At 42.4% G+C, this 27,146-nt stretch overlaps 1 protein-coding gene across 2 annotated transcripts in view; it reads left to right on the top strand.

Moving 5' to 3' along the window:
- AFF3 (AF4/FMR2 family member 3) overlaps positions 1–27,146 on the top strand; it is a 480,216-nt gene that overhangs the window by 358,219 nt on the left and 94,851 nt on the right. For both annotated transcript variants that reach the window (XM_045005798.1, XM_045005808.1), the window contains exons 8-9: positions 2,621–2,672; positions 20,026–20,066. In XM_045005798.1, the coding sequence (XP_044861733.1) occupies positions 2,621–2,672; positions 20,026–20,066 (93 nt within the window). The remainder of the gene's footprint in view (positions 1–2,620; positions 2,673–20,025; positions 20,067–27,146) is intronic.

The raw sequence follows: 27,146 nt of genomic DNA, 5'->3' as shown, positions 1-27,146 counted from the left end.
TCCCTCCAGAGATTAAAACATGCCATGCCACCGGACAACCCTATCGCCTGTCCTCCATCCTCCTCCAACTCCAGTTCCTCATCCACTTTGTCCTCAGGGTTCACTCCACTGGCCGTTGCCTCCAGTACCCATGGAGTATCCACGGGGCTCTTGGCAGTGGAGGTGGGGTTGCCACAGAGGACATAGGTGCCAACTCCGTGGGTGCTCTGGGGCTGGAGCACCCATGGGCAAAAATCAGTGGGGGCACCGCACCACCAGCAGCCAAGCTCCCCCCTCCTCGCCTCCTTCTCCTCCCCCCACCCAAGCACGCCGCGTCCCCACTCCTCCCCCTCCCTCCCAGTTCTTTCCACCACCTAACAGCTGTTTGGCGGCACTTAGGACTTTCCGGGAGGGAGGGGGAGGAGCAGGGATGTGGCGCTAGGGGAGGAGGCAGAGAAGAAGCAGGGCAGGGGCGGGTTATGGAAGTGGAATGGGGGTGGGGCTGGGGTGGGAAAAGGCAGGGGGGGTGGGGACTTTGGGGAAGGAGTGGAATGGGGATGGTGTGAGGGTGGTGCAGGGGCAGGAAGAGGCAGGGCAGGGGTGGGGCCAGGAACAGGGGGTATCGCGCACCCACCAGGCAGAGGGGAAGTTGGTGCCTATGACCAGGGATGGTGTGCAGCTCCTTGTAAAAGCGGCATGTCTTTGGCAACACACCAGACTGACAATTGGCCTCCCTTAACCTTCTCATATGCCTGCCTCAGCTCCTTGATCTTGGCACAGCACTGCTGCATGTCCCTCTCAAGCACATTCAGCTCCATGCCAGGAGCAATCTGCCCGTAAGTATCGAAGTTCCTATGGCTGGAGCAGAGCTACGACTGCACAACCTCCTCTCCCCACAGACCCAGGAGATCCACCAACTCTGGTGTACACAGTGCATTTGTGTGGAGAGCTGCCATGGGAAGATGCTATGTGAGCTGTCCACGCTGAGAAAACAGGAAGTGGAATTTCAAACATTCCCGGGGCTTTAAATGGGGGAGGATCGCATGCCTGTGTACCTGGCTGCAGAGCAGTGGAATTCAAAGTGGTGACCAGAGCGGTCATGATGGGCATTGTGGGACACCTCCTAGAGGCCATTTAGGGTGCCGTAAGCAACACAGTGTCTGCACTGGCACTGCCTCATTCTAACTTCATCGCAAAAAACTGTGTGGCCCTTGTCCAGGTGGTTTTATTCTGTTGGTGTAGCAAGAGAGTTAAATCAGCGGGAGGAGCATTGCAGCGTATACACGTCTACTATTTTGTCAAGAAACTGTAGGGTAGACATGGCCTCAGTTTGCAGCCAGATTTTGCTGAAGCTGGCACTTCAGCTTGACTCTCTACCACAGAGAAAGAAGCTTTGAATAAGTAGCAGTAAATCCAGAAAAAACAGCAACAGGGTTAATTAGACTGTGGGATAGTAGGAGTTACCCTTTACAGTCCAACTTTCCACTACTGCAGTTGGAGGTAGCATCAGCTTTCCCAACCTTATAAAGAGCATGGATTAACCTGGAAGCTGAAACCAAGGTATTTCTCCAGCAATGAGATGTTCTTTGTTCTATAGCTGCAGTGGTAAACTGCTAGTGGTGCCAGTAGCTGTAAGTCTTATAGAAGGGTGGCTAGGTTGTGTACTCCTTTTGGATATGGTGTTCCTTTGCCTGCTGTGTGATCTTGTGAAACATACACCCTGTTATCCATTTAAGAATTAGGTTTTTCAGCCACCTCATGAGATTAGGCACAAGTACAAGGAGGTGGTTTGAGATGATTACATATGTTTCCTTTAAATATTTACATTTTGGGGACCACCCACATCACAGAATGCATTTAAATTGTTCACCAAACTTCCTTTTGGAGTCAAGACTAAATTACAGATTCACTTTTCCCAGACTACAAGAAAAATTTGCTACTTTTCCCATGACTATTATTAGACACTTTTTTTTAAAGAGTAGGATCCCTTCACTGGAGACCTTTCAAATAGTGGGGAAAGTCTTCACACCTCCTAAATTCCTTTAACTACTAGTTATTTAACTCTAGGTTGCAATAAAATTCTAAGAGGTTGAAAACAAGCTCCTTTTTTTGCACACAAATTTAAATATTTTGGTGGTGGTTTGGGGAAAAGGGGTGAAATCCCCATTAGAAAAGGTGAGTTCTTGTCTATTTTCAAATGATACAGACAAATTCTTCTGAGCGTTGTGGCATTATAGTATTGTTTTAATTATTTTGATCGATAAGTCAGCATTGCTTCAAGCCTGTAATTGAGCAAAAAAATGGCCTTTCGGTCTTATTTGATGTCACAACACTGCCAGTATAAATATCTACTAGAAAGCTCTTTGTAAGTTCTAACCCTAATGGAGTAATCTTTTCCTCTGTTGGGGAATGCACACCTGCCAGCATCAAAAATGTTCATTTATAGCATTTAAAATCTGTCATGTAATGCTTCTAATTACCATAATCTTCTCAAAATCCATTGCTACTGTAGTAATCAGTTAGTTTCCTCAAGTATTAATAGTCAGCAACGAGTTAACAAGCTAGTTGGCAACAAATATAATACTTCATGTCTAATTATTTGGGTAATTAAAATATACTTTTTCTATTATTTTTTCTCCAGAATGCTAGAAGATGACCTCAAGTTAAGTAGTGATGAAGAAGAGAATGATCAGGTATGAGCTACTGAATTCAAATGTAATCTGTAGAATGTTTAATACCAAGACTGATTTATTCAAGTAATATTACGCTATTACTTCTTAAAGTATGTGTAGAGGTTATCAAAATAATCTAAAGTACTGTAAATGGAATACCAGATGTGCTTGTTTCATGCCAGATTGTTTGTTTTAACTACTGTATTTAGTGGAAATGTGCTACACTGCTCTTGATTTATTAGCTTGATTTAATGCGGAAATATTTTTGGATGTCTGTTTTTTAAATAAAAAAGAATTCTGTATTAAAGACTCAGGTCAAAATCTTCAAACCTGGGTGTCCAAAGTAAGGGTCCTAAATCTATATCTAGCACCAAAAATAAAAATGGTCTGATTTTCCAAAGGTGCTCAGCTCCTTCATCTGCCATTGAAGTCAATGGGATTTGCAGGTGCCCAGTACTTCTAGAACCCAGGCCACTTACATGTTGGTACATGAATTTAGGTGCATAACTTTAGGTGCCCAGGTGTGAAAAGGTTGATCTCATTGCTTTTCATTTCTCATTAGTTTAGCTACATCTACACTTGGAGCTAGGGGTGTGATTCCCAGTTCATACAGACATAGTCATGCTAACTCTTATTGAGCTAGAACAGTGGTTTTCAACCTATCATCTGCAGACACCCTAGGGTCCATAGACTATGTCTAAGATTTCCAAAGGGGTCTGCACTTCCATTTGAAATTTTTTAGGGGTCTGCACATGGAAAAGGTTGAAAACCACTGAGCTGGAGCAGTTTTTCTCAACATCCGCTCTATGGACCAGCGCCAGTTCCTGAGATCTCCCTGACACAGTTTAGAAAGGCAGCAAGCCTGTCCCTGGTATCAAAAAGGCTGAGAAACATTGAGCTAGAGCACTAAAAATAGTAGTGTGGCCGCAATAGCACAGACAGCAGTGAGCAGCAGCATGAACTAGCCACCCAGAATACAAACCTGCCTGGACTCCATGGGTATGTACTTGGGGCAGCTAGCCCATGCCGCCGCTGCCCATGCTACTGCAGCCACACAACTGTTTTTAGTGCACTTGCTCAATGAGAGTGAGTGCGAGTATGTTGATGCAACTCAAAATCACACCCCTAGCTCATAGTGTAGACATAGCCTAAGTGCCTGTATTTTAAAACATGCTGCAAACTATAAACAAGTCACACCCTTTTGATATTTATATTAGATAAACTAATATTTCACCAATTTTGAATAAACCAGCTGGGTGTTAAGAAGATTCAGCTCATGGATTAAAGTTGTTTACTATATTTATACAATTTCTTTTTGTTTAATATATTTCATACAAGGGATCCCGAAACACGTCCAAGTTAATTACTTTTCTTGCATGTCTAGGCAGTTTAATGTACAGTATGTAGACAGATTAGGGCAAGGTGATATAAGGGACAAAGAGGATGTTTTGGGAACAGTAATTGAGCGCAAGGAATTGTTGGGTTCAAGGAGTAGGATTTATGTGTTTTAGGAGAAAAAGTTAGGATTTAGGAGTCACAGTAAACCATTGAGTTAAGGAAGAAGAGAGGAGTCTCAATTAAGGATGGGATTTGGAGTCATGGAAACATGGGACAGGATAGCTGATTCTGCAAATGGTAGAAAATAGGCATATGGATCTATATCTCCCATGGCAAATGGAGACAGGGATAAGAAGGTGTATGCTAGTCAAGGAATGCAGGGTATAAGAACATAATACATTGGGGGGGGGGGAATTGTTGTTAATTCCTGCCTACTTCCACAGACCTGGCATCTTTTTCTCCCCATGGCACAACATCTTCAAGCTAATAATACCTTTCCTATGGCTTAGCAACTGGTATTGTGAATGTTAGCTTCTGGAATACTAAGTACTGTGCAATAGAATATCACAATATCGCCTTTTTGGTTTGTATGATCTATTTCTCTGCTTACACCACCTAATATCATGTTTACCTTTTTACTTTTGAGTGTGCAGTTCATTAATGGTTTCAATGACTTTTACTCTGTTGCCCCTTTTTCCTTATCACTGTGCTGGAAGATAGCTCCAATTAGCACATCTTCCTTGGAGTGGTTCCTCTGTCTCAGACTAATTATTTTATACTTAGACACTGCCCCCCTTTTGCCATCTGCAGGACCAATCAGCTAAATCATCGATAGTCTATAGAATCTGTTTGCATCATTGTCCCTTAATATTTACTCTCCCTCTCAGTTTAATTATCTCAGAAATCCTGGAAATCTTGACCCCAATCCTGGGCTGCCTCCAAGCTGTGCTTAATGCCACTTTTGCCCTCTTTCCCACCAGTCCCATGGGTGGCCAGGAACTACGGTGTTCCTCAGTGTAAATAAGAGCATCTTCAAGGGTGTTCTGACTTATATCATCTCCCTATGGCCTCCAGGGGCCATTTGGGAATGGAGGAACATTGCACAAGTGTGGAAGTGTAGAAATTCCTTGACCTTGTCCCATTCCCCTGGATATATATTCTATATCAGGGGTCAGGAGAAGTACCCTCTATGGTGGTTCTTTGCCACCCAAGAATTTCTCTGCCACTAGATAGGTAAGACAGCATTATGGCTGCTTTGTGCCACCAAAGAGGTATAAATCAACTGAAGCAGGGCTGAGGAGCTAGTCGCCTATTTTGAATGCTTTCAGCTAAATCATTGTATATGTTATGAAGAATTGATTTCCTAAAACTGTTCCCAGTGGCGATTTGGTCTTGTGGTTAAGACACTGGTCTGAAACTGAGGAGATTGAGTTCACTTCCTGGCTTTACCAAAGACTGTCTGAGTGATCTTGAGCAAGTTGCTGAATCTCTCTGTATCTTGGTTCCTCATTTGCAAAATGGAAATAATCACACTTCTTTACTCCCATGGATTGTCCATCTTGTATACTTAGATCATAAGATCCTCCGGAAATGGGCTCTTTTTTGTTGTGTATTTATACAGTGCCTAGCAATATGGGACCCTGAGCTCTGAGGGTGCCTTGAGGCACTACCATAATGCAAATAATCCTTAGTAATTTCCCTTGTTGATGAGAAAAGTAGTAAATGTTCATCTGATTAGCAAGAGATGTGCACTGTCCAGACAGATTCACAATTTACAACTACCTTTCTCCATCTGAACTTCATGGCGAGGTTCCACACCAATGGAGCTGACATTTATCCCCTGTTGTTTACCAGGCTTTTACCCAGAAGCCTATTTTACTTCCTATTCCGTGACTGTTACCTTACCCATTAATCTCAGATTTGAGTGAGAGGACCGGGAAGGAATAGGGATCAAGAAAAATATATAAATGAATTTCAGTTTTTTATATAACTAATTGCTCTTATCCCTCAGAATAATTATAATCATTCAGTTAATTGAGGGGAAATTTTACAAGAACTAGAAAGCTTTTTTTGCCATTACTTAAATCATGAAAAGATTTTTTTAACAAGAATTCAAAATTTGGAGGGAGATTTTGTATTTGATTTTGAAATATCCAAGAAGCCAATGAAAAATGCTGAGGTTTATTCAGGTGAGGAGAGGAGCTGATACATGTCAACACTGATGTTTGGAGAACTGTGACAAAGCAAGAGAACGTGAATGATGGGGATACGGAGGTCAAGATGGGAAATGGATACGTGAATAAGAGCTTCAGTAGAGTGACCAAGGCCTTGTTGAATGAGGACTGTGTTCCAGGGGTTACAACAGGCAAGATTCACAGACTTGGGAGCTATGGGGAGGCAAAAGAGGATGGCATTGAACTGAGTGTGTGTGTGTGTAAGCGAGCCTACAGTAATTACATTATCCACACATATTAGACAGTCAATTTTAATTACATAAATGTATTTTCCTCCTTCAATGAGCATAGTTTATCCATTTAAACTGATCATTTTAATTTTACAGGCAGTGATCATAGGAACTGATATGTAGAAGGAAAATTTCCAGTTGGCATATTTTATTTCACACACATTGAAGAAAATTTACCTTTTAATCCCCAATCAATATCTAAAGAGCACACAATTAACAGATAGCTCGGTCGTTAACATAAATCTACAAGTTAAAGAGCCACTTCTTTTTGATTTATAATGCATAGAGTAATAATTTTGTCATCATCTCTCTCAGAAAGTGTCTGATGCTTTGTAGCATGAAGATGTCAAAACTGTACTTAAGATTGTTCAGAGTACTGAACTGTGGTGGTTATTGCCTCTTGGTTCCCTGAAGTGTGGAATGGCACATGAAACATTCCCATTAGAATACTCTGCTCTTCATTGTAGAGGTCACTGGATAACTTAAATCAGTCTTGGGTGTAATATTAAAAGGAGATTGCCAATTGTAATGTGAACAATTCATTTTTTCTTCTTTGTCCTTTTACAATATGAAAATTTCCTAACAGAAAGCAGAGCCTTTAAGGGAAAAAAACACTCTGAATTTACTTCTGCAATTCATGTCAATCAATGGTCAAATAAATTAACTGACTGCTATACATACATGGAATAATAATCTAATGTATTTTTGCAACCCAAGTCTGTTTCCTTGAATGCATTTTTCTTCTCAGGATCAGGTTGGTTGCCGCTGAAGTTTTGTGGCTGTGAAAATTTATTACCCACAGAGTCAATCTACATTCAGGCTGCCAAGTCTGAATAAATAGAGTCATTGTGTTTGTCTGGAATATGTAACCAAAGTTCAACCAGTCAGCTTGACTTTCACATCCCAAAGGATTCATAAAAGCCAACACCCTGGTATGTGCTCTTGATTCCTGCCAAAATTTTGTAAAATTGTATAAACAGAAGTTGAAGAAGCAATCAAAACTTGGTCTGAGAAATGTGGCTCCAGACTCAAACTCCTGGTGTACTTGAAGAAAATAACTGAGTTTTAATACTTCGATTAATAAAGATATGGACATCTCTTAGCAAGAACAGGTAAATATGTTATGAAGATTAAAGAGCTATATACCGGGTACATAGGAAATCAATGAATAATTATCTCAAACACTGCTTAATACATTTATTTTGTCTATGTAAGTTACACAAAAAGAAAAATTAGAGCAGCTTTTTCATGTAAATAGCTGCCTTCTTTAGGCACTGATAGAAATAGACAAACACTGCAGGATCACACTGTTAGACTAATACATATGTAAGTTTCCTTCCATCTAAAATATAGCATTAAACACTATTGATGCTTAGCTTTAATATAATCCAAAATGAATAAGCTGCTGTCAGGATTCTCAGTACCACAGGAATTTAGACACTAGTTGAAAACTAGCAGCTCTTTCCCATCCTTGTGAATGAAGCAATAGTACATTAGTCCTGTCACTCAATCACAATCAATACAACTATATATCCCCCAGCAGAAAATAATTTGTTTTTAGAAGTCCTCAAGTTGTGCTTAGTGAATATGTTTTACTACAACCTACATTATCAGACAATACTGTCTTGCATTTCTGGACGTGCACTCATAATCAGTACAAAGTTAAAATCTGTAATGAAAAGAAAGGCCATGCACGTAAACTTCTCCAGATTCGGATCATTTTTAACAAAGCTAAATAAATCCAAGTAAATACAGCCTCTACATCTGAATTTAAAAGACCCGGGTAATTTGAAACAGTTACTTATTTCAATCTGTAATTAGTTCTGAAACTGGGAGCAAAATGGCTACCTGCTTTTTTGCCATAAGATCTTAGATGATATTATGGGGCTTTATGAAGTCTAATATCAGCCAATCACAGAGAACAGCCAGGTGCGTAAAGAGAAAATAGATCCATTAGGTAAATTGGAACAGGGCCATGCAATCTGTTAGTCATCAGAACTATTTTTAGTCAGGTATCGTGCATAACAGGATGCTAATTGCATTTGCATATGCCATGGCCAGAGAATGTACATACATCTAGTCATTTCAGCATAGTACCCACCTCTTCGTTGGTGCCTACTCAGGAATGACAATGAGCAGAGAGATGAGAACAGTCAGACCTAAAAAAACACAAAGCAAACATCTTTTCAACATCAGACCTGGGTTTAAGGTTTGGAAACAAGTGATGGACAATCTTCAAAGTGTTTGGAGGTTTAGGGTCTGATTCTGAACCACCAATATTAATGGGAGTTTTGCCATTTATTTCAATGCAGGTAGGATTGGTCAGGGCTGCCCAGAGGATTCAGGGGTCCTGGGGCAAAGCAATTTCGGGGGCCCCTTCCATAAAAAAAATTGCAATACTATAGATACTATATTCTCATGGGGGCCCCTGCGGGGCCTGGGGCAAATTGCCCCACTTGCTGCGTTCCCCCCACCCCTCCCGGGGCAGCCCTGGGATTAGTTAAAAAAAAATCCAAAAGCTTAGTCAAAACCTATCTTTTTCAAACTACGTTGGTTCTCCAAGATGTTCTGGGAAACTTGTAAAAAAACCTTTCCTTTGAGAACAATCTGTTCATGATCATTCTGCATAGTACAAGAAACCTATCTCATGGTATTTTGGCACTTTGGCTTCTGGTCCTGACCTGAACCAAGAAGAGCAGAGATGAGCAAAAATGAAAATAAAAAATCTTTGGTTTGAGGGATGGGTGAAGCCTCAGGCCAGCCCTTCCTTAATCTGGACTGGTTTGCTCATCCCTCTGTTCTGTAAATAATGTGACCATATTTCTTGATTGGAAGAAATCATCTTCATTATTAATATGAATGTCACGTACCCAGGGTAAGTCCATTATTATCTGCATATTAAAGGAATGATCCTTTTGGCATCAAACCAAACTAAAATCTGGAACAAGATTTAAGTTAAGTCAATGGAGCCAATTTTCAGCAATGCTGTGATTTGCCTGTACTGATTTTAAAAGCTTTGCGACATCGACATTTGCACTTTAGCAAGGAATGCCAAGGAGACCAAGATTGCCTCACTGAAACTGACAGAGAAGACAACATAAGAGTGCAGTCTGATCCTGCCAAACTTGGCTCACATCAGGGCCTATCTTACAAAATCAGATTCAGTGTCAAGCTCTAAATCTGAATACTGTTGCCATGACTCACAGTGATAACATAAATTAGACATTGGCCTAAATCACAGACTTCCCCAAAGTTTGGTGAGGTTCACAATAGATCATGTTCTGATTTGGGTTCTTCTCTAGTAGCAAACATAGACTGTAAAGTAAACAAATACAAACACATCTTTCTTCGCTCCCTGTATTGATGCTGCTAAATAAAGTTGTTTCTTTACAACTTCTCCAAATTCTGTCTATTCCCACCATCACAACTGTTGTCCAAGCCTGAGGATTTCTCACCTTGACTACTGCAACCTCCTCATCTCTGGCTTCCTAAAACCTGGCCTTGTCTTCTTCAGTCTACCAAAAACTCTTCCACTGACATTATCTATATTGCCTCCTATCTGACCATATCCAGCCCCAGTTACTAAGGGTCTGATCCAAAAACCAATGAAGTCACTTCAACAACTCCTGCTGACTTTCAAAGGCTTTGGATCAAAAACTAAACCTTTCACTTGTTTTCCCTTGCCTTCCATGTCAAATTTAAATCAAAGCCCTTCACAAATTAGCCCCCGCACCTCCCATTTCACTGTCATCTCCTCTAAAACTGCGCAATCAACCGCTGCCTCCCATGTCCTTCTCCCCCTTCATTTCCATTCCTTCTTCCATGTGAACATCTATACATGAAACCCATGTCATGCTTCCATCCTCTGCTCACTTCCTTACAACACACTTCTTCTATGAAGACCATAAATACTAGTTCTCCTGCCAAAGAACTGTTAACAAGTAATAATAAATCATTATAATTAAATAACTTTAAAAAAAAATGATGGTGCTCACAAGGCATGAGCTAACTCCACCACTCAATTGCTTGCATGCTGCTACATTCCATCTACCATCTCTTATCTGTCTATGTCTACTTAGTGTAAGTCAGTGTTTCCTGTGCTGAAGGAGTGAGCTCTCCCTCCAGAGGCAACAGATTAGTCAGGAAGAGGCATGAGGCAAAGAAGATGAGTGTTGCTGAGGAAAGCTGCAGAACCCCAGATCTGCCCCTCCTGCTCACTGCAAAAGTGCTGCCATGTCTGCAGATAACATAGCAGGCAGCTCCTTGAAAGCCATCCGTCTTCCTTCTCTCCCCTGCCCCCAGTATCTCTCTACAGGAACTATCTGTGGGAGCTGCCTACGTATACAAGGGAAAAGGCTCCAGGTGCAGCCAAGCTATGCTTCTCTGCTCCTATGTATTTAACTCAGGCTTGGTGTGGTACCAGGATGCCCTTCCTCAGCACGAGTGGAAGTCTGAGGAGGAAGAAGATCAGAGGTACCAGAAGGGTTGACAGCAGGGAGCAGGGACAGAGTCAGCTAAATATATGTCAAAGAGCAAAAAGAATATGAAAGAGAAAAGACAAGAAGGAATAAAAAGAATAAACAGAAATGATGGAAGAAAGGAGTCACAGTAACAACTGCTTTAGGACATTGCAAAGGGACCTGGAGAAGGGTCCATCAAAAGAAGTTTGAGAACCACTACTGTAAACTCTCCAGGGCAAGGACCTTGGGTGAAATCGTGCACCCATTGAGGTCAATGGAAGTTTTGCAATTGACTTCAGTGAAGCCAGGATTTCATCTCTTGTCTTTTCTCTTGCCTCCTGACAATTCGGGCAAGGACTAAAAAAAATACGTTGATACTTACAAAATATCACAAACAGTGATGGCAGTGGTCAGGGACAAAGTTAAGAATACTTGGGGTATCTAGATCTGCATTTCCATATTTTCATGTGTTTGGCTTTTTGGAATAGTCCAACTTTAACTTAAATTCTCAGGTTTGCTAATGATTTGTGTAAAACTATGGCATTCAGTTGAAGTTTGCGGTAGTTTCCCCTGACGTTCACAATTTCAGTGCCACTTTCCCAATTTTTTTTTCCGTCTTGGATTAAGAGAATCTTCTTTTGAAAGAAGACTTTTTTCTTTTTGCAAGGTAATTGCTACTTCCCTGAACTGATAGAGAATTTTCCCCAGTGTCACCAGGCATTAGTAATTTTATTAATATAAGATAGAACAAACTTTAATATTTTTTTGACGTAGACAAGTAGGAGCCAAATTAACTTGTGTCAGTTGGAATGCTACATGTGTATACAAAGAATTTGGCCATAGATCTTTATGGAGTTCTAAAGGCAGAATAGAAAAATAGAAAAATCAACATTTGCCAGTATGTAAACTTTGCTAAATGGCTAATAATATGTATGCAGCAAATTTGGCATTACAAATATTAACTAGTTAATACAATACCCCTGAGAGGTACTTAGCTATTATCATCATCATCATCATCTCTGATATTGACAAGGAAACTAAAACAGACAGATTAAGTGACTTGTTCAAGGCCACATGATGAGACAGTCTGGACTAGAACCCAGATCTTTTACTTCTTAATTCAGACTCAAATCTCTAGACTACACTGTCCCTTAAAATGAAGAAGGATTAAGAGACAATGAAGGACAAAATGAACAACAAACTCCAGAAATATACTGATTAAAAAGCCCAAGGTGGCAAACAAATATTTGGGAGTTGAAAGCCTCCCACTCCCCCCCAAAAAATCACAAAATCAAGAAAGATTTTTATGATTTCTTGAAATGTGGCTCTAGTGGAGACAACACAAAATTAGAAAATTGAGTAACTTTTTAGCTTGTGAACCTTAAATAACATTGACTGGATAATGAAACCACCACCAACACATAGCTATTGCAGATTTACAGAAGAAACACTCAAACTATGTAGTCTACAAATTATTTTTAAAACTCTCAGAAAAAAAAATTGGAAAATTAATCCTCAGAATAACATTAAGAGCCAAGAATATAACAAGATAAAGTGTGCTGAAATAATATACAGTAAATCAACTGAACATGAACTCCCAGTGCAGACCTGGGACAAAAGGAATAATGCAGTTCTTGATTATATAAACAGAGGAATATCAATTAAGAGTAGGAAGGTTGTATTACCTTTGTGTTTGGTTCTGGTGTGATCACTGCTGGAATAGTATGCCCAGTCCTCATATCCACACTTCAAGAAGGATGTTGATAAATTGGAGAGGGTTCAGAGAAGAGCCATGAGAATGATTAAAGGATTGGAAAACATGCCTTGTTGTGATAGACTTAAGGAGCTATGTAGTTTATCAAAAAGAAGTTTAAGGGGTGGCTTAATCACAGTCTATAAGTAGCTACATGGGGATCAGAAATGTGATACTATATGGCTTCTGAGTCTAGCAGACAAAGGTGTAACTTCCAATGGCTGGAAACTGAAGCTAGACAAATTTGGACTAGAAACAATGTGCAAATTTTTAACACTGAGGGTAATTAACCATTTGGGGCAATTTATCAAGGGTTGTGGTGGATTCTGCATGACTGATCATTTTAAAATCAAGATTGGATGTTTTTCTAAAAGATATGCTCTAATTCAGCCACAGTTATTGAACTAGAAGCAGGAATTAATTCAGGGAAGCCTGTGGTCTGTGTAATACAGGAGGTCAGAGCGGATGATCACAGTTAACCCTTCTGGCCTTTTAGATCAGAAAAAATGTGTTTCTGATCTTAAAAATAAAAAGAGAGAAAATTAAAGAAAGACGAAAGCCCGCCCACTGCCTAAATACAGGCAGTGCAAAAAAGGTAAAGTCTGATTGACAGGCCTCATGTAAGGACATTTGATCTGATGTGACTCCAAGCTTCTGTATATTCTAATAATGTTGGAATGCAGCTAACCTCATATCAGGTTTGACAGCTTTTAATAGAAGTTGAAATATAATTATCTGTGTCTGCTTCCTTTTGCCACAGATGCTAATTTAAATAACAAATGCCTTATCATGTAGTTCTTCCTGTGTATCAGCGCCCTGAAGTGAAGGGGCAAAGACACACTCTGTAGTCCAAATAATTGTCCTTATGATCATAGCCTTCCTGATTACTAGGCTGAGGTGGAACCTATAAATAGAGGAACACAAACAAGCTGAACTGGAATATACCAAGTTCAGTTACTTCCATTATGTTAACTGAATAAAGTTCAAGGAGGCAATGGACCAAATTTTTTTTTCACTTACAATGGTACAACCCTAATGAAGTCTATGGAATTATACTGGCATAACAGAGAGCATAATTTGGCACAGTACATTTAGCCTACTGTACTATGGCCAGCAGCTAGTCCTCAGGAGAGTAAAAATTGACAGCAGAGTAACTGCATATACCAATCACACACTAGCTGGATCTCACCTGCCAAAGTGTGTGCTCTAGGCGTAAGTGTGTACACTTCAGTGTGTGGCTTCTGTGTCTCAAAGACACTCTTACAGCCCATCAGAACATTTTTCAGTACCTTTAATTAGCCTGTTTTCCAAAAATCCTTGCAAACTCAGTGGTTTATGTAGCAACTCTGTTCTCAGTAAATAAAAAATTAGAGATTTCTGGGCCCACTTTAACTTTCCAGGATGTCTTGTCTCAACAGCTCCATTCAACTTGTTCTGCTCACTGCTTCATTCCAATTACAATGAACTAGCTCACTGTTCAGTCCCAATTACAATGAAGACATTTAATTTCCTCTTTGATTTCCCTACAACAACAGATTGCAACTTGTGGCACTTCGAGTAGTTTTGGTAGCTCATTTAATACACACTGAAACCTGGATATCTGCTGATTATGTTCCCAAGCACCAGCTCATTGCAATAAAGGATGAAGAGAAGAGATGCAATCTCCAGAGCATGAGAATCTGAAAATGATTACTGCTGGCAGAAATCTTGTTTTGTCTCATAGTCTTGGGGTACAGTTAAAATCTTTCATGAATGATTAATGAACTATAGTCAGATCAATGAAACTTTGTCTTGAATGTATCCATAACCTACTCAGGCAGGGGATGGAGGTGGCAGAACAGGCCTGGCCCTTGTAATTTGCGACAGATGAAGTAGTGAAACTGAGGAATTCATCTAACGTACTGTGTTTTTCAACTTTCTTTACATGAGTCACCAAATTGATTTTTTTTCTTTGCTGTTTCCTATCCAGCAGTAAAGTTTAAATTCAATGAGCCAAATGCTGAGACCCTTATTTATGTTGTGTCCCTTACTCTGTGACTATGAGAGGAGTAAGATTTTACTCACTGTAAGTAAGGGTATCTGAGTCTGGCCCATAATTTATTGTTTAATTATTTATCAACAGAAAAATTTGAATATTAAGCCAAAACACCCACTGTATTTTGTTATAGTGATAAATCATGAAGGTCTTCAAATTCTCTCAGTGAGAAACTTTAGTTTGCTTAATGATATAAGCAAAAGACTTTAGTTTCTCAGTCCTTATTCTTTTAACCAATACAATCACTTACTTCCAGGAATTATTTAACATATTCTCATCTTCTTTCTTGATGGATGATGAGTTGTCCTCAGTAAAGTTGTTAACGATGTAAAATGAAATGCAAATTAAATAGCACAATCAAAATCAAACTATTAAAAATAGTGGCGCAGGCAATAGGTGGTACTAAATACTACCCTTTTGCTTGTATCGTTAAGCAGATAATACTGGCATATTTAGAAGCATGATAAATCACAGAGCTGTTCTTATAGACTCATTGGTAGAATGTTGTACAGTCAAGCAACAAATTATTTGCCGTGTACAATTTCTTCTGCGTCATACCAGCTTCATCCAGGTGAGAGGGGAAATTTTGTTAGAAGCTTCAAATGAAAAGCAAATTAAAATTTTCAATAATTGTATTCAAAGATATTTTCAAATGGTCATTGCAAACATTTATTTCTGTGAGGGGGGCGGGGGCCAGCAATCTAAAATGGTCTGCAGCTGCTTGCTTGCTGGAATACAGGAAGGTTTCCATGCCTTATTTTCCCTGCACTCTGCAGTCTCTCTTTGCCTCACAGTCTCAGAGGGAGTTATTCTCAGGTCACAGATCAGCATGGAGGCAGCAGTATCCTTAAAGAGGCTCAGACAGGAATGTGGAACCTGCAGGTCAGCAACGGTCCTCTCCTTTTTTTGGTTCTTTCTTCCCTCCCTGCTTTCTGGACTCATTCTGTTCCTGAGAAAGGGCCAGGGCCAGGGCCAGCTCCAGGCACTAGCAAAACAAGCAGGTGCTTGGGGCGGCACATTTCTAGGGGCGGCATTCTGACACCGGCCATCACAGATGGGATGGGAAAAAGTGCACCCGCCGCCCCCGCTCGCCTCCACTCTGCCTCCGCCTGCTCCCCTGAGCACGCCGCCGCCACTCTGCTTCCCCCCATCTCTCCCAGGCTTGCTGCACGCGAAACAGCTGTTTTGCGCAGCAAGTCTGGGAGGGAGGAGAAGCCGAGCGGTGGGCGCTCGGGGGGAGGCGGCGGTGGTGGAGCGGAGGTGAGCTGGAGTGGGGAGTGGTTCCTCTATCCCCCGTTACTTCCTGTGCCCCCCTCCACCCTAGCTCACCTCTGCTCTGCCTGCTTCCCTGAACGTGCCACTGCTCCGCTTCTCCGCCCTTCCTCGCCTGAGAGAGAGGGGGGAGAAGCGGAGTGGCGGCACACCGGGGGGAGCAGGCGGAGCAGAGGTGAGCTAGGGTGGGAGGTCGTGGGGGCCCCCAGGAAGCAATGGAGGGAGAAATGCGGCATGCCCGGGGGAGGAGGCGGGGCTGGGGATTTGGGGAAGGGGTTCAGAAGGGGTAGAGTTAAGGCAGGGCAGGGGGGCACAAAAATAAAGGGGGGGCAGCCAAAAATTTTTTTGCTTGGGGTGGCAAAAATCCTAGAGCCAGCCCTGGAAAGGGCCACCACTTGGGATCACCTTTCCAAAACTGGCAACAGGCAGATGGGCTGACCTCAAATGGGCCAGCCTGAAGGACTGGATGCAGGTGCATTCAGGGAGCAGAAAATATGAGGCATGCAGATATCACCTTGATGAGCACAGTATAAGAACATAAACAATAGAATAAAGAGCCCCGTTGTCCAGCCCATCTTCATCCTTCAGCCAACTCTGTTGAGCTCAGCCTGTGTCTAGGTTTGAAGGGAAAGGAGCCAGCCCTATTCCTCTCTCAAAACTAGACACTCCTCTACCCCTCTACAGGTATCATTTAGAATGGTCAGAGACCCATCTCCCTCTCCTCCTCTTAGCCGTAATGGCAGTGATTGAAGAGGCTGCATGACTCCACTCTAACCAGTATTACCAGTATGGTCTGCGCCTCCTGACCATCAGAGCGATAACTGGCTTAGCCCTTAGGGCACTTTTCTCACAGCAAAGGTTTTGTCCAACAACGATGTGCCAGAAGAGAGAGACTTGTTCTGGTGGTGTCTATTCTAATACACTGGAAAGCGCAGTGCCTGTTGTCCATCAAGGCAGTCCATCTTGCAGAATCTCAGAGTGGATTGGCTGAGAAGTCTGGAGCTGTGTCCAGGAAAGTGGATCTTAACCCCAAAGACTTTTCAGACAGTGCGCTCCCAGTGGGACATCTCCAATAGCAGATAGTAGAAAATATCAGATTCCTCAGATTCTGTTTCTTGTACTAGAAACTGCAAGCCTATGCCATGGGCATGTTCTTATTTAGCTTGAGAGGCCCACTGACATACAGAATTCCACCCCTTCCCATTCATTCCCTTGGTCCTGCAAAAGGTTTAGGCAAAGAAGGAAACTTTCATCCTGACCAGACAGTCCTGGTGTTTTGGACATGGGATATAGAGTTTCCTTGGTTTCCACATCTACTGACAAAACATCTGGTGACAGATAGCACTCTAGCAAAAATTCCATCTCATATCCTGGTTCCCTGATATTCCTGAGGTGGCAAAGTCATTTGACCAGAGTACCTGTCACCAATCCCAAAAGCATCCCAATCTAGAACAAGCCACTATACCTGGGACAAGTTGAACTACCAATACGCAGGGAGAGGATGGACAGCCAGCTCCGATTCCATCCCTCTGACCCTAGAATGCCTTTAGGGGTGCTCAGAAAGGGTGCCTCCCTTAGTATCTTAAAAGAATAAGTATCAGGGTTCTTCTAGAATGTTTTCTAATAGACTGTCACTTGCTAGTCATCCAAGTTTTTGAGGGTAATAAAAATATCTGTGCTATCCTGAGACCAATTGTGTTTGCATGGCAGCTTACAGTAGTGCTCTCCAAGCTACCTTATCTGGCCTTTAAGCCCTGAGTATTGGGCTCCTTGTTCTGGCTTTCCCCTTAATGGATATTTATTCTTATTTCTATCCTGGTAGCATCCAGTTGATTTCTATTACAGTAACACAAATCGCCAGTCAGGATTGAGAGCCCATTATGCTAGAAGTTGTATAAACATATAGGCAGGTGTGGACTATTATATGTGCCAGACAGGTGAGTGATCTGGCTGTGAATCACAAGAAGATGCCTGTTCCAAATTCTTCCTAACAATAGGGTCTAAGGATAGTCCTTTGTTTATTCCTATCATAAACTCTAGCTTCCACTGGAGCCAAATCTTTAGTCTTCCTTCATTCTCTTCTCATCCATCTAGTCCAAAGGAAGCCTCATGGAACTCTCTTTATGATAATCAGGGCTAGTAAAGCGTTAGGCAAGGGTCAAGATTTTTGGACTCTTTTTAAGGGATCAGAAAAGGGGAATGGCTTCCCAGTAAAATGATAGATTTGTGGCTAGTTTTGTGTATGAAAGAAGCCTACATAGCCAGACTCGCATAGCCACTAGGTGTTAAGGATTGCTCCACCAGAAGGATGGCTCTCATCAGCAGTGAGGGTGTCAGCCTCCATTACAGTGTGGAGGTAAACATATCTGTGGAGACTTTCAGACAACGAGTTCTGGGAATCATAGCCCAAGACACTGTCACCTAATTCTCCACAGTTAGTATGCCACCCAGTGATGATAATGTGTAATGCTAGGCATTACCCATTGTAGATTAGCGACTCTCCACTCACAGAAATGAAGATTTAGGTGTTGTCTTGTAAACTAAGTTGGGCAAAGGTAGATGACCAGTTTGTAAGCCCCACCTGAGTTATAGTTTGGAATGATATTTTCAGGTTGTAGTCTGTTGAGTTGTGTGAGATGCTAAGAAAGTTATCAGCTGTAGATGAGAGACAGGCCACAGGGACAGAGGGCACAAGTCCCCTGACAACCAAGGCAGAGTTACCTGTATACCAATAATCAAGGATGTGCAGCCCATTCCAGGTTGGTCGTGCCCCTGAGCAGAAATTTGGTCTAGGTCTGTCAAGTTACTGTGCAGCAAGCCAGAGCTCACCACAAAATAAGACTGAAACCGTCCTTTTCTCCCATGGGAAAAGAAGCTTTGTTCTCCTGCCTCAACCCTAAGGATCCACTCCATTGTTCTCACTGCTTATACCCTGCATGTCAAGGCCACTTATTGGGTTTCCCTTTTCATCCTGACAACACAGCTTTTGATTGGCTACAGTGGTTTCTGATGAACTGCACAAGTCACTTCCTTCCCACCAAATGCTGAGCATGCTGCCTCCAGGGCACTCCACCCCTGAGAGCCTCAAAAGCCAAACATCAATCTGAGAACTATTTCAAAACTAAACTGATAATTGCAAAGGCAAAATTCATATTTAACACTCCGCCCCTTGACTCTAAATACTACTTAACCACGTGCTTCTGTTGTGCCATCTCGCTAATCTTAAAAGAGAGGGCACAAATTATATTATAGTCAAGGCCTTAAAGTGTATTATCAGAACATTATAGATTTTATCTTCGCTTGCAGTTAGTTATTGTGCTGAAGCCATGAGTCAAGCCACTTGAAATGATTCAAGTGGGGGAAAGAATAATAATAAAGAGGCAAGCTAGCTCAGTGATAGGCTTGTGGATCCTATTGAATTTGAAAGGCTATGATTTCTATTCCTAGACCCATCCGTTAACATAATAACAAGCACCATGCTTCCCCACCCCATTCAAGGACTTGTACTAGGCAAGAATTGAGAGCCAGAACAGCAACAGGTCAATCCTGTACAGTGTAGTCAAAAGTTGCCAGGAAATTATCATGGCAGTACTCTTGAAAAGCCTGCAGCCGCTCTGGCCGTCTTTGCTAAATTTATAATTGTAGCTACAGGCTCCATCGCAAAAGGAACCCAATATATGATGTTTGTTTCTGTGGCAAGAATGGGAGGAGACTAATGGTAAAAGGAGGGGGTAGGATTGGGGGGGAGGGAGAAGAAAATCAAGCCTTGCAGGGTTTTCAGAGACCTGCAGAAAATCATCTAAATAGAGTAGTTCATACCTCAGATACTGTGCACTGCTTTGACAATCCTCTGGTTTATGGCATATTTAACAAAGTCTTCTTACATTTACTAGCCTGGAATGTCCATTTTACTAGATGCTTTCTGCTACTTTACTAGTGCTTTAAAATTTGGACACGTGACAGAAATGTGTGTAACACATTTTTTAAGTGTTGATTGCGCTCGTAATTTTAAAGTTAGAATATAAAATAAACATCTCTGCCCTTTCTTCCAGCAGGCAGCACAGAGATCTGCTCTCCGCATTCTGTCTGACAGGTACATTTTGTCATTTTTATGAACTATAAATTGTTTTATGAAACGTTGAGCCCTATTTATTGTGGCATATAACTCATAATCGGATTTTGTCCCCAAAGTATCTGTGAATTGGGATGTTAAACATTTTTTGCATGCTTGGATTTGTCATGCATGTGTGGAGTTTATTACTGCAAAAATCACAGTCTTGTTGTATTTCATACAGAATATGTAGAATCCCTTGTTGTGATACCAAGCGAGAGATAAGAAACTTACTGGAGAAGGCATGAATGATGCAGTAAATTCTGAGCTTTAGAGTATGCTGAGATATATTTAAGCTCATTTTTCAGCAATAAGTACTTCATTTATTTTGAGATGTTCTCTTTTGACTTTTTCCAGATTCTTTCACTGGGAATTACTCTTGTTTTGTTGAGATTCTCTCAATATTAATTTATGAGGGGTTGGCTTTTGACTGGGTGGGGGGGATATTTATTTTATTTTGGAACAGTAATTCGTGCTTTAGGCAGAAAATGAGGGAACAAACACATATTCTTACTTCATTTTTACTCAGTCCTTTCTCAGGCAAAATTCCCATTGACTTTAGCAGGAGTCTTGCCTAACTAAGGAATTCAGGATTCGGGCCATAGTAAATATTATAGTTGGGCTGTAGATCAGTACAGGTATTTACCCTAAATGACTGTTCTGAAAGAGGATTGATTAAAATATAAGGTAGCTTTCTAAGGCAGTCCTGATTTTTCCCCCCGTTTTGGAAATGGTGAAGATTGTACATTTTAGTGCCTATGAAAAAGAACTAGCAGATTTACATTTATCCACAGATGAGGTACTGTGTCATGCAGGCTGACACAAAGTAAATTTCCCCATGCCTCTTTGGCAGCCACCTCTACTCCATCTAGCCCACTCTCCCCCCTCCTCCCTGGGAATAAGCAGTAATTGACTCAGTAAGCCAGCTCAGGCTAGGGCTTCTCCAGAGCAGAGCCTGTCACTTAGGCTGAATTATATGTTGTGCATGAGTGAATAACGTTTCTCTATGCCCTGAAGCAGAGACCGCCAAAATTATCCCTCCTCGGTATACAAACACTTTTTTGTTTCGATTTTTTTAAAAGAAGAAAAACTTTATCCTAGCAAGCTGAGTGCAACACCCAGGCTGTGGGCTAAGTCGTGTCGTCAGATGTTGGGCATGAAAGGCACACAGATATCGGCCATATTTGGCCAGAAAGCAGGCAAGGAAAAAAGCCTAAGCAGCATCATACCCCTGTCCCTGAATACATGTAAGCTCTTCCACATAAACAAGATGCCTTTTGGGTTCTGTGGGTATTTGGAGGTGTGGCCACAGGGAATGGGAGGAGCCAGAGATGACTATTTCACCCAGCTAAACTGTGAAAATGCCTGCAGAATTGCTCAGAGGAGCAGCCGTGCAGGCTAGCTGCGCTGAATACATACCCAGGGGATTCAGGCAGCTTTGTACTTGGCACGGCTAGCCCATGCCGCCGTTTGCCACTGCCCGTGCTGCCCCTGCTACACTACTATTTTTAGTATGGTAGCGTCATGAAAACTAGCTTGAGTATGTCTATGCGAGCTGGGAATCACACCCCTAGCTCCAAGTGCAGACGAACCCTTAGAGAGAAGTGCTATGACCCGAGTGAATGTATTTAGGATTTCCTCTTTCATTACCAGAGAGCAAGAATGGCGGAGTGGTTAGGGTGCTAGCCTGGGGCTTGGTAGACATGAGCTCAGTTCCCTGCTCTGTCAGACTTACTATGTGACCTTGGGAAAGCCGCCACGGGTGTGTCTCCACTGCAGTGAAGGGTGTGACTGCAGCCCTGTAGACAGACCAGAGCTAGCTTTGATCTAGCTAGCTTGAATGACCATAGCAGTGAAGCTGTGGCAGCATAGGCTATACAGTCCCGTCCCAGGCAGCCCATGCTGCCACGGCTTCCCTGCTATTGTTATTCAGGCTAGCTCAGGTATGTCTATGTGTGCTGCAGCCACACCTCTGATTGCAGTGTGGACAGACCCTCAGTCTCTCTCTGTCTGTAAAATGGGAATAATAGCACTTCCCTGCCACATAGCTCCCAGTTGGAGCCAGAACTTGTCACCAGTTGGAAAGAAGGCAGCAGGCCGAAATCTGTGCCATGCTGGAACTGGTTTACTGTAATGAGTTGCTGGGTTCATACCATTTCCACTCAAGATCCCTGGAAGAGACAGGCAGATTCTCCCACGGTACACTGTGAAAACATTCATAGAATGGTGCAGTTTATTGAAGTGGTACAGACCAGGGCATGTGCTCCCAGAAGTTTTAGCTCACCAAAGGAGTGAGCAGAGCACCAGTAGGAATGCAGGACACTACAGTACCTCCCTCAGCACTCGACTGTTACTCTGGGGTGTTACTGTTCTCTCTTGTGATAGGCTAACTGGAAGGAAGTAACTCAAAGTTAGGTCACTTGAGTTCATTCTGTAGTAAGGACACACCTAAAGGCACTAGAGGATTGTGAGGTGCTACGCTCTATAGTAAGGGGGCCATATGAGATAGACCTTAGACAGATTACTTAAAACTGGGATGGCAACTCTCTGGGTATGTCTGCACTCAGGGGAGGCTCTAGCCATTTCGCCACCCCAAGCACGGCGGCACGCCGCGGGGGGCGCTCTGACTGTCGCCGGTCCCGCGGCTCCAGTGGACCTCCCGCAGACGTGCCTGCGGAGTGTCTGCTTGTCCCGCGGCTCCAGCGGACCTCCCGCAGGCGTGCCTGCGGATGCTCCACCGAAGCCGCAGGACCAGCGGACCCTCTGCAGGGACGCTTGCGGGAGGTCCACCGGAGCCGCCTGCCGCCCTCCCAGCGACTGGCAGAGCGCCCCCCATGGCATGTCGCCCCAAGCACGCGCTTGGCATGCTGGGGCCTGGAGCCACCCCTGTCTGCACTGCAATCCAAGATGTAATTGCAGCTTTGGTAGGCATACCAGTACTAGCTTTACCCATGCAAAAATTGCTAAAAGTAAGTGTAGATGCAGCAGCGTGGGCTGTACAAGCACCCTGGCACCCTGGAGACCCGCTCGCACTGCTAGTTCATGCTGAAGCCTGTGCCTCCACGTCTACACTGCTACTTTTAGCGGTACTAGTGTGGGTAAAGCTTGTGTGGGTGTGCCTCCTATCCAAGCTGCAATCACATTTCTCATTGCAGTGTAGGTCAGCCTTAGCGTTTTTGGGTGGGCAAAGAGTTTCTTGTTCCCAGACCTATCCCTAAGCTATGATTAAGGCCCTACTAAATTCACAGCCCCAACCATGAAATCTGGTCTCCCCCCATGAAATCTGGTCTTTTGTGTGCTTTTACCCTATACTATACAGATTTCACAGTGTTTCTCAAATTGGGGGTCCTGATCCAAAAGGGAGTTGCAGGGGGGTCACAAGGTTATTTTAGGGGGGGATCGCAGTATTGCCACCTTTCCTTCTGTGCTGCCTTCAGAGCTGGGGAGCGGGAGAGCAGCAGCTGGTGGCCAGACACCCAGCTCTGAAGGCAGCGCCCCACCAGCAGCAGTGCAGAAGTAAGGGTGGCAATACCATAACATGCCATCCTTACTTCTGCGCTGCTGCTGGCAGCAGCTCTGCCTTCAGAGCTGGGCTCCTGGCCAGCAGCCGCCGCTCTCCAGCTGCCCAGTTCTGAGGGCAGCGCCGCCACCAGCAGCAGCGCAGATGTAAGGGTAGCAGCACCGCAACCCCCGCTACAATAATTTGTGACACCCCCGACCAGCTTCTTTCTGAGTCAGGATCCCTATAATTACAACACCATGAAATTTAAGATTTAAATAGCTGAAATCATGAAATTTATGATTTTTAAAATCCTTTGACTGTGAAATTGACCAAAATGGACCTTGAATTTGGTAGGACCTTAACTATGATCCAGCAAAGTGCTTAAATATGTAACTTGAAGCATATGAATAGTCCTGTTGCAGTCAATAAGACTACTCCTGGGCTCCAAGTTACACACATGTCTAAGTTCTGCGTTGGACTGAAGCCCTTGTCTGTTAGTATGTTGCTTCTCACACTGTAGAGTTCCCTACATAGGCTGTTTATCAAAGGAGTGACTCAGCTGGCTGACAGCCAGAAGGAATGCAGTATGGCAGCTCTGGTGGCAGCCTAGGCAAGTCTTGACTCCCTCTGAGCTGCAAGTTGATCTGGATCCTATCAGAAAGCCAGGGCACTGTGGTTGTGGGTTGCACAAGACACAAAGGAGGACCATGCATTCAGGACCAGTCAGTGACAAACTTTCAGCTTTAGAAATATTTTCACTTTGGCTACATTTTTCAAGACTATCCTGCAAGGAAAAGAGCCAAAGTCGTCTTTCTCATAAATGAAAGCAGATATCAGCCTTGCCATTGATGCAGAATCATGGTTATCCCGCAGCTGCAAGCTCCACAGGCTCTAGGGTAGAAAATATCTAGAACAAGTGTATCCTAGCCCCTCCAATCATAACATGCAATAAGAGAAATTGCATAAAATGTATCTTGGTTTTCGGCATTACCTGCTGCAGCCATTCTGTTTCACATTAAAGAAAAAGGAATCTAAAGGCTCGAGAGCTTTGTAAAGGTTTGGAGTGAATAGTAAGAATGGGGATTTCTGGAAATCTGGGGTTCAAATTCACTTCTTTTCACTTGGGAGCTAAATTTGTTGGTATCAGTTGAATTCCAAGTGAATATCTTTTCACATCCCAGAACTTTAACATGATTTGCTACATTTTGGTCATTGCCGTTCTTTGTTTAGGAACATCCCATGATAGGACTCTTAGGCAGGGGTTGTGAGTCACAACTGAGGGGCATGGCAAAGTTACATAAGAAGATGGAAGAGAGCTGGCCTAAAGAATTCTAGCTATTGGGTCACACATAATCAGCTTTTCACATTGAGGAGTATTAAAATTATCCTACCATTCAGGAAATGAGGCTCAGTGCGGGAAGGAGAAGGAGAAAGTGGTCTTCTCTCCCAGAAAATGTTAGCAGTTTCCTATCAGCTGTAGTTTATGTTTCATGCCATACCACAGCCAAACATACGCCCATACCCACTGGTCCACTCCTCGCCCTTCTCAAAAGTGGTCCTAGTGACATTTGAGGAGGCAAGGGAGAATGAAAGTTCTAATTAAGAGAAATAATTGCACTTATAAAATATCTTAAAAATCTATGTGCTAAAAGAGAGAAAAGTAATTCTTTTAACCTTTTATGTATTCCCTCCGGCTGCCAGTTTCTTTTCACTATAGTTTGCAATGAATTTATGTGTGGATAATTACTGTGTATGCGTGTGGTGCGTTGATATGCTCTTCTGTATATTAGTAAAGAAGAGACAGGCATGGTTGCTTTCTGGCAATGTGAAGAATATGCAAAGTGCTACTGGGAAGTAGAGTGTCTATGTGTGTAGCATATGAAGTGCCTCAGCATATGATTAACCCCACTGAGTATGTAGTAAATAGTAGATAACTGTGATCAAAAAAGTATTTGTGTGATTTATCAAGCTGAGCAACTGTGCATTTTGCAGTGAAGCAGGAGGTCAATCCTGAAATCTAGGGCAAGTAGAGCAATAGGAAATTGCAGGGACTAAGAAGTTAATCATACCCTTGGACTGCTTCCATCTGTTTTTGAAAGACAGAGTCAGTACAGCTAGCAAGGATGCTTCACTGCACCAGATCAGGAATTAATTTTTTCAGTGAATCTTCAAATATCATTTGCAGTAACATGGGCTTATAAAAATGTAATTTAATTTCATGGGGATAAATCATATAGGACAAGAAGTGTGGGGTTTTTTAAATGTGTGTATCTAAAAAGGAGAAGCAGCAAAACCAGGAGGAAAACAGACATTAACAGTATGAAACTCGGAGGGTATAAATGGTCTTGTGGTTAAATTGTGCGTGTAATCGTCTTTGAAAAATCAACTTGCATCTGGGGAAAACTTACATTTTTATGACCTTTTGAGGTATATTTTTCAGTAACCTATCTGTCCATCTTGCATCAGCTTGGGTCAAAGGGGCATTTACTTAAAGTATTGTTGAACTGCTGCTCTGAACGATGACTCCCATGTATCAGGACTAAATGGTTGTCTATGGCCAACTGGGTTATTAATGAAGAGAAAATATAATTCTATCATTTCTTTATCAGTTTTGACATTTCTCAGTGTAGTTCATTGTACCTTAATATTACACTCCCTTTAGACAATGACATTCCCTTTGGGCACTGAACATGTTATAAAACAAAGGGGATTTTCACTTTCATAATGGCTCCAGTAAATGAAATTACTCCTCCCATTGGAAGGGGTAAGGGGCATAATTAATTAATGATATTAAGCTGTTCTTTGGGATGACCTCAGCAGAGAGCTAAATGCATAGAGAAGCTGTGTATTATGAATTATATGTTGTGCTATTTTTAGTGTTTGCATGAAAATGAAATGTTATGGAGACATTATTTACCTATTTGTGGCAGCTTGGAGAAAGGCCTGAGGTTTGTACAGTACTAATAGCATGAAATCAGGATCCATGCAATTCACCTGAACATCCCACTTTGACTACCACCAGTTTTTTAATTTTTAAGTGAAATTTCAAACTTGAGTGCCTAAATATGTACCCTTATTTTCAGACATGAAGTAACTCTAATAGGAAGTCAGTAGTGCTGAAGTATGAATTCAGGTGCCTAACTTCAGTCACACAAGTTTACAAAATTCAGACTTGGTGTTTGTGACACATCATAATGACAGCACTGGAGATCCGTAGAACAGGTATAGCATGGCTAGCAGAAGTTCAAATTTCTCTTCTGTGGACCAGCTCTCCATGGGGCAGATGGAGGGATATGTTTCACCCCTGCCACTCACACACAAACACCAGTCCACACACTGTACTACAGTTAGGCAAGAATTAGCCAGTCAGATCAGGTATACAGGTACCATCCAGCTTTTCTGATTACGCACTCACTCCACCTCTCAAAGTCCAGACGCCCTCTCCATTTTCTCACAGCTGTTTTGCTTTGGAACAGGCTACAGGAAATGCTTCACTCTTCTCCACCCCCTCCTGTCCCATCTGTACTGTAGGCTCTGACTTAAAGGAGGATCATGTTGAT

The sequence above is a fragment of the Mauremys mutica genome, chromosome 1, assembly GCF_020497125.1.
Source record: "Mauremys mutica isolate MM-2020 ecotype Southern chromosome 1, ASM2049712v1, whole genome shotgun sequence".
NCBI classification, from domain to species: Eukaryota; Metazoa; Chordata; order Testudines; family Geoemydidae; genus Mauremys; species Mauremys mutica.
Note: the sequence above shows the minus strand (reverse complement) of the source record. Positions and strands in the feature narration are given on the sequence as shown.